This window comes from Sceloporus undulatus, chromosome 1 (genome assembly GCF_019175285.1).
Source record: "Sceloporus undulatus isolate JIND9_A2432 ecotype Alabama chromosome 1, SceUnd_v1.1, whole genome shotgun sequence".
Taxonomy (NCBI): domain Eukaryota; kingdom Metazoa; phylum Chordata; class Lepidosauria; order Squamata; family Phrynosomatidae; genus Sceloporus; species Sceloporus undulatus.
This window is the reverse complement of record NC_056522.1, coordinates 212,698,794-212,707,409: the sequence shown is the minus strand read 5'-3', so window position 1 is coordinate 212,707,409 and position 8,616 is coordinate 212,698,794. Positions and strand designations below refer to the sequence as shown.

Genomic DNA, 8,616 nt, shown 5'->3' with positions numbered 1-8,616 from the left:
CTATTTAGTCACAGTTGCCAAGCATTATTGATAGGACTAAAACAGATTAAATATTGTTGCTGCATGCCAAAAAAAGAAGAAGAAAGAAACCAAATAGGGATTTTATTTAAGTGCATCATAAAGTAACTTATGATTGGAGAAGGTGGACAGTATGTTACGTTTACTAATGCATGGCTACATTCACTGAAATCTCTACACTTATTGGGTATTTAGGGAGAATATATTCCTGAATAGCCATTTTTGGACTATCAACACCCATGTGTCATGAATTTTGACTGTTCCTTATTGCTGTTTTGAAAACCCGGCACTCCTGGACCCAAATGAATGTTAGAATGTAAGTATATCAACAAGGATGCATTTGCATTTATATTAGCTATACACATGAACTTTGTTCTTGCCCATGACTTCACTAGGAGTGTGTGTTTGTGTACATCGATAGATAGGCAGATAGAGTCTACTGACCTCTGATTCCCAACACCTGTATCTCTCTACATATGTATAGTCAAAGGTGATAATGGTCATCATGTGCATACTGTGGTAACATATGCAGGTCTGTAAGTGATCAAGAAGACTAGAAATATCATCCCTACTATTTGGCTAAATACATGAAGGGAGGATAATAGCAGGGCCAGCAGATATGATCTTGCTCCTATTCCATGTATTCAGTGACCACATGAATACAAAGATGGGAACAAGGCTAGGGACACTGGCCAGACCTGATGCCAGAGTCCATATTTTTCCTCCACTGCCTGAAAGCTATTTCCAAGTGACCTGGTCTCATGAACAAGCAGATAGAAACCCATAGGAGACCATTTAGTCTCACACATCATTCTCTTGCTGACCTGAAAATTATTGTTCTTCAGCAGACACACTTCAAAAGAGATTCCATAGAATTATAACTTAGGCATCTTCTCTCCCCACCCTTGTCTTGGTGGCTTTCCTTCATTTTCTTTTTCCATGCAAACTGTGCCAGCCATCTTATCGGTTATGGTCATCTCCGTTAGGTACAGCATGGCTCACCAGAGAATCCAGCTTCAAAGCTCAGTCTTCTCTCTGTAGATGTTTTCAAGCAAGGTTTCAGAGCCAGCAAAGAGATTTCCACACAGATTCCATTTTCCACATGTTGAATTGCTCATATTCAATCAAGGTACAATAAAATGGTCTTGCAGAACACTTTTGCTGTGTCTTACAGAACACTTTTGCTGTGTGACTGGCTGCAAAGTCTAGGTCCCCTTTCCAGCTCAGTTTGGATCCTGTGATGATTTCTTATTCCATCTCCTCAACTTCTTCTGGAGATTGGGAGACCTTCCTGAATGGTGTGGCTTGTGGCACGGGGGCTCATTTGAATTGATCTTGCTTGGTGTTTTGTCTGTTGTGTGACCCCTCCTCCCTTGTGGTTCCCATTTGACAATCCATCTTGTTTAGGAAGTTAATCTGCCCCTTAGGAAATGCTTTTGAGGATGCAGGAGAAGGAGAGAAAAGTCACCTTCTACTAGTCCAGTGTCCAAACCTAATCATCTGCTCTTCATATTGGACTTGTAAAAATGGCCTTTTTGGCTGACTCAGGGTTTATTTGTGGTGTGGGGTTTTTTGTTTTGGTTGTTCTATTGTTCCTGACCTGAGTATGTGTGTGAAAAACCTAAAATGCCATTGTTTAAACGAAGAAATTGTTGAAGTGTATTCAGCATGCTGCCTGCCTGCTATAAATTGTTCATGATATGTCTTCTCAAATATGCATCAAACCTCCTTCCAGCCAGGATGCATGTGACTATCTTCTCCCCAGAGAGATGACAATGTACTTCAGTTCATTCTGTTTAGGGTTTCTGCAACTGAATTTTCTTTCTCCCTAGGATTCAGGTTAGGAAGCATTTCCAAGTGGGATAAAAATATTTAATTTTGTCAGCAAGGCCATTATTCTATATCAGCAGGAGTATGTGTGTGTTGCAGACATGCTCTGAGGCATTTTGCATTGCAGTGACAATCAGCGTGTACTCACTCCATCCCTCACTCAAAGTGACGTCAACTGGCAAGTGTCAACATAATGATTTCCAATAGGTTCCAGAATGAAGGAGATAGTGAGGGTCAAAGGTCAACTAAAATGTGTAGGTTTAGTGTTTGATCCAGCAAGCAGGCTGGTATAACAATTTAGAACACAAGATCTGATGAAGATCCTAAAGTTGTGATGCAGAAAGGGGAGCCTTGTAGTAGTATTGATTTCAGCTCCCCCCAGCATCTTTGACAAGTGGATATCTCTATGTAGGGGTGGATTATTTACTCTGCTTTTGGGGGGGGGGGGGTACTTTCAAGGAGCTTGGGGATAAAAATCCCATGTGAAGTTTGCTCTCATTTTTTTGCAGGGGGATAGATATCCTAAAACTGAGAGTGGGACTCAAGTTGAGAGAGAAGTGGGGTTTAACCAGTCTCTCTCTCTTATGTGCATATGTACACACATAAACACCCCCCCCCCAACATCTGTTGCTTCAGGCAAACACAGGGCTGCGATGAGCAATCTGTCAGTGATCTTCTGTCCCATAAAATGCTCCCAAGTGCATTCATCATTCCTACAAGAATATTTTATAGGACTGATGAGCATTGATGGGATTGTTCCTCTGTGATTGCTTGAAGTAGCAGCAAAATGTGGTAATGAAAAAGAGAAATAATATTTAAGTCCTGTGCTGTCTCTGCTTTATTTGAAGCTCCCACCCCAAATAATGCCTTCCTCCACCAAAAAATTCCAAAGCATCATTTCCATAGGGATGGCCCTCAAGTAAGTGGGAAGTATTCTTAGTCCAAAATAGGGGCATCAGTGGAGGGTGCAGGGAGTTGAGACCACACTAGGGGACAGCCTAAGGGGGGGGAGGTGACACCACTGGTCCCCAAACTTCTGCTTTTTGGCAGAAACAGGTTGCGGCCTTCACTTTAAGATGCTGAAGAAGCTGTATGAGTGGGATGAGGTGAAAGGAGAGGCTTCAGTTCTTTTTTCTTTTAAAATTAAATTCTAAAATTTTATTTTTTAAAAACAAAAGTTAATTTAAAAAAAAACATTTTCTACCTCTTCTTTAAAAACAGCACATTGTACCAAAATTTCACTTTAACCATATGAAACTATGTACATGTAAATACATTTAAGCTGTTTGTATGATATTATAGTTTAAAAGTCTATTTTTAATTTTGTTAATAGTTTATGTAACAACTATCCCCATTAAGAGGGGCGCTCCAAAGAAGAGATACAAGGACTCCCTGAAACAACATCTCAGGCTTGGCCAAATCGATCATCAACAATGGTCCGCCCTGGCCTCACATCGGGGCATAGAGATGCACTATCTACGATGCTGCAGCCTTTTTCGAAAACTCACACCGAACAAGTCTTGAAGAAAAACGACAACGCAGAAAGAACCACAACTTGGAAACATCACCCAAGGAGACATTCTGTTGTGCTTTCTGCAACCGGACTTGTTTATCTTGGATCAGCCTTTTTAGTCATCTATGCGCTTGTAGAAAGCGTGGGATGAGTCCTTCCTGAATCTTCGTTAGCGAAGAAAAGCCAGAGATATGGGAATTACGTTTTATGAGTAACATTGGTCCAACCAACACCCCCCCCCCAAAAAAAACCCACACCATTACTAAGGATGTATGTTGTGGTATGGGAGGAGGTCAATGGAAGTGGTGACACCATGAGTTACCACACCAAGTGACACCAACCCTACTGACTGGCCCAACACAAGATATACTGGGGAAGAACCATTGTTCACTTTTAGACACACAAGACAGCTGCACGCAAATTCAGTCCCACATTCAGTCTTTTGCATCTCAATATGAACTTGGAAAGGAAACCTCTCTAAAACCCAGACAGCACTCTATATCTGTAGGCCAGGGATCCCTCCCTAATTTTTTCAGATCACTAGGTAACATTGCACAACGGCTGTTGTGACACATAAGGTCAGTCACAAAACATCTATTCCCAGAAAAGCACACTGCTAAAAGATGACATGTCCAAGAAACTGGACACAAGATGGAGGAAGGAGGGTTGACTTCCTGGACACAAAACTACTCCTTTGCATCCTGAGATTTTGTTTGGGGAAAAAATAACAGCTGCTCATTTCATAGTAAATCCAATCAAGTCTGGAATCCTGCTGCTTAGTTCCAACCAGAGTAGCCCTGCTCAATCAATTGTTGTATCATGAGTCACCACACAAGTAAATCCAGTTGATTCAGTGGCAATACTCTAGTCAGAACATTTCCTATTAAAGTGGTGCTTTGGTAGTAGGTATTTTTGAGGCTTTTGGTGGAGGAAGGCACCAGTTCCCAGTAATTTGGGGTAGGAATCAACACATAAACTGATGCCACGATTCAAACAGGATGAGGGAAATACATGGGCAAAATTATGGTCACTTTTGTAGCAGTCTCATGCAATCACCCCAGTCTTTGGAAATGTGTGTATGTGTATGGGGGGGGGGGGGGGGGGGGGAGATGGCAGTGGCTGCTGCTGTTGCTGTAAGGGAGAGGCTCAAAATCCCCATGTGTGGCTCATTAGATCCAAGCCACATTTTTACTTATTTGTTTCACATCAAAATCTCCATATCAGAAAGGAGTTATGGAACAAATCCATCAACAAATGTTCATTCATCTTTTTAGTATTATTTTTTTATTATTGTGGAGGTCTCTGTTGAAAGATACAATGGATATAAAGTAAACAAAGTGACTTTGGAAAAGAAAGCTGCATGAATCTGGACATAATTTTATGTACATAAATGCTGTTTTGTTTTTGTGGGGATTTTTTTACATTATTTATATATGCTAAAAGCATTGTCAACAGGTTAAACAGTTTGTAGTATTCCTTACACCGTCTTTGTTTGCACTAGGAATATGGAAGATGTGGCCCTCCTGAAGTTGTTGGACTGGAACTTAGGTAAGCTGTGTAGGGCTGATGAGAAGGGGGAGTCAGACAACATCTGAAGAGCCACACATTTCACCATCCTTGGCTTATACCACAAAAGTAGTCACTTTAAGTTTGAAAGGCTCTTCCCCAGCAAAGCTCATACTACAACCTATTGCTCAGTGATAGGAATAAATGAGCCAATTTTCATTCACGTCACCATTTCCCATAGAAAATAAATGTGGTTAGTGGAAGGATCAAAGTACAACAGTAGCAAAGGCAATATTCACATGCATCAGCACCCTCCCAATTATCTATAATGGTACGGAACACAAGATATTACCTCTCAAGAGCTTGCAAGCGTGGCCTGTTGTAGCACATGTCTGCAGAAACACACTGTGGCCAGATCATTTGTGCACTCAAATATGTACAACTATGTAACATGAGTATTTACATCACGTAGCAGAACTCTTTGTGGCAGGGTGGGACAGAGTTAGAACGTAGGCAAGAACTGTACTGACAGTGCATAACTATGCAGTACTTTAAGACAAATACGTTAAACACTCTTATCTTTCTGCCCATTTCTTACCTTCTTCTGGGCATATTTATGTATTACTGTTCTTATCCTCCCCCAGCCATTTGCCAATGTCTTGAATTAGCAGGCACCTCTGGCAAGGGACACCTGGTTTGCTCCTCTTTGTGCTAGATGGCATGCTATAATTGTGATAATCTATACTGGGAATTAACCCATGACATAAAGGATTGTTCAGTGCAGAGATGATCCCATCTTAGGTAAAGGACTGAATTCAGACAAATCCCCTGAACTAAAATAGTGTGTGTGTGTGTGTTTAGATTTAGTGGTCACCATAAAAAATGCCTTTGGCATCTTCTTTTTAAAAAACTGATTGCAGGCCTAAGAGGATTTTCACCTTGTCAACAGAATGTGTAAAAGTGCTTAAAAAAACACACACCAAACAAACGCATTTCAGAGCCGACCTGTAGAGAAGTGGTGAAAACTCTGCCTGATGCTGTCACATCAGTTCCATGCATGCTCTAGAAGTGCTGCATGCCTTCATGCAAATACTTTCACTATCTCTAGGTTTTGGAATGAGAGAGTAGAACACCTGGTCCTGGAAATCCCACCCAGTCCCTCCCCTGTAACAGAAAACCCATTTACAAAAATAGTCACATATAAATTTAAACACCCTGCAAAATTTTAAAAAAATGATAGATCTGCCTACAGTGTATGTGTGCGTGTGTATGCATGTGTATGTGTGAGTAAAAATATGGCAAATGTGGCAGTTGAAATACACACAGTGAGAACACTTATTCAAACTAAGTGTCTTGCAATATATTAAGCACATAGGTCCTAGCTTTGTGTACCTCATTCTGAAAAGCCAAACCCAGTCTCTCTTCCACACTTTCAGCTGTAGTGACTACAGTAGTTAGCTGCCACCCTGTTTTACAGAGTTGTAGCCTGGTGACGAGGGTCACTGTCTTGTTATAGGCACTGACCTTTAGAGAGATTTATATATATACATATATATATACACACACACACACACACATATATGTAATATATTTATAAGTAAAAACTGACAGTTTGGCATAAATCTCCCAGTGGAGTCTTACTGACAAATACATCCCTTTCAAAGGCTGTAAACAAAATTTTGGACAGAAACAGAATTCAAAGTTTGTTTCACTTTTTGCTAACCCTGACATCTTTACTTTTGTAGTCTCTGTCTGCTTTGCCTTTTTCATATTTCTCTGTGTCTGGTTTTGTAACACTATCATAGGAAGGCGGAGAGGTTGTGGATGAGCTCTCATCTGTCTTCTCTGGAGTGGAGTTCTCATTAAATTTGTTTGTAATCATGTCTTTCATGGGCAGGATATCCCCATCTTTACATTTATCTTTACTATATAGAGAGGTCACTTTTTTAACTTTTTGTTTTAAGAGGAAGCGCCTGAACACTCGTTGAATGATAGTAGCAGATACTTCCTCCTGCTTTCGTTTCAACGTGGTTGTAATTGGTTCATAGGAAACTTTGGAAGGGTTGGCTGCCATGAACCGATCTTCCATTTGTACTCTGAGTAAATCCATTTCCTCACTTTCTCCCAAAACACGTTTTGTAAAGGCAAACAAGATGTCGAGGCAGTGAATCCTGTCTCCACTTACCATGGGTAGATCCATTGCAATAAGCTGAACATGGTTTGGTTTTGGTATAAGAAGGGGAGGATCCAGCGAAGCAGCAAAATCAGAGAGTTTATTATATTCTATGAACTGGGATGCATCTGGATCAAACTTCTCCCAGACCTCATAGAACATCTCAAAATCATCCTCACTCAAAGGTTCAGCACTTTCTTCTGTAGCAACACTGAAGTTCTCCAGAATGACAGCAATATACATGTTTACGACCACTAAGAAAGATATGATGATGTAACTGACAAAGAAGAAAATCCCAACAGAAGGATTGCCACAGTCTCCCTTGACTGAGCTTCCCGGATGGTCTATCTCGGGGTCACAGTCCGGAGGCCCGCTGTTGAGAATAGGTGCCAGCAAGCCATCCCAGCCTGCAGAGGTGGTAATTTGAAAGAGGCACAGCATGCTGTTGCCAAATGTTTCAAAGTTGAACATGTCATCGATTCCAACTTCTCTCTTCACGTAGGCAAAGTTGGACATTCCAAATATAGCATAGATGAACATGACGAGGAAAAGGAGGAGGCCAATGTTAAACAAGGCAGGAAGAGACATCATCAAGGCAAAAAGCAGAGTGCGGATCCCTTTAGCACCCTTGATTAGACGCAGGATCCGGCCTATCCTGGCAAGTCGGATCACTCGGAACAAGGTGGGGGACACAAAGTATTTCTCAATGATCTCTGCCAGGAACATACCTGCAAAATATTTAAAGAAAAATATTTAAAGGTTTTATAGCCCAGATATTATTATTATTATTATTATTATTATTAGATCATGATTTTGCAATTAAATCCAAGGTTCTATTCCCCCCACCTCCCCCCACCTTTTATTTATATCTACCCTTTCTTCCAAGGCTCTTCCAACACAGATGTAAACACTAAGTACTTTGTTACACAAAACACAAAGTACTCTGTTACAAAGAACAGGTTAACAAAAATGCTAGCTATAGATGTAAGGCATGTAAAGAAACATTATTTATTTTCTATCACTTCTTGCACCCTAGCATTTTAGGCAAAATAAAACTGTATGGATGCGTACATAGCACGATCAATAAAAACCTCTGGCTCTGTAAACATTCATCAGGATATATGACAGGGCACATCTGGGTTCTCTCTAAACCTTTTTCTTTAGGGCTAAAAATATTTCTTCATGGATATTATTCATTTGTGTGGCTCAAATGTAGGCATCTATTTTATAATGTATTCTCAAAGAGGATGTCATCACTAATCATATCTTCCAACTGTGTATGTACCAAGAAAGAGATTAATCATGCATAATTATATAGGTACAGTGGGCTGCCATATCCACAGTTTCTGCGCCCATGGATTCAATCAACCAGAGCTTGAAAATATTATAAAAAATATCCAAAGAGCAACACTTGATTTTGCAATGTTGTATGCCAATGCAATTTTAGGCTGCATCAATAAAAGTATAGTGTCTAGATCAAGAGAAGTAATAGTGCCACTGTATTCTGCTTTGGTCAGGCCCCACCTAGAATATTGTGTCCAGTTCTGGGCGCCACAATTCAGAAAGGACATTGAGA

The 8,616-nt window shown here is 40.5% G+C and overlaps 1 protein-coding gene across 4 annotated transcripts in view; it reads right to left on the bottom strand.

Moving 5' to 3' along the window:
* Positions 1 to 4,513: 4,513 nt before the first annotated feature.
* LOC121922958 (sodium channel protein type 3 subunit alpha) overlaps positions 4,514 to 8,616 on the bottom strand; it is a 95,779-nt gene continuing 91,676 nt past the window's right edge. For 3 of the 4 annotated variants that reach the window (XM_042452963.1, XM_042452953.1, XM_042452972.1), the window contains exon 28: positions 4,514 to 7,768. In XM_042452963.1, coding sequence (XP_042308897.1) covers positions 6,576 to 7,768 — 1,193 coding nt within the window. In that variant the 3' untranslated portion in view covers positions 4,514 to 6,575. The remainder of the gene's footprint in view (positions 7,769 to 8,616) is intronic. The other variant, XM_042452981.1, reaches the window with a different exon arrangement.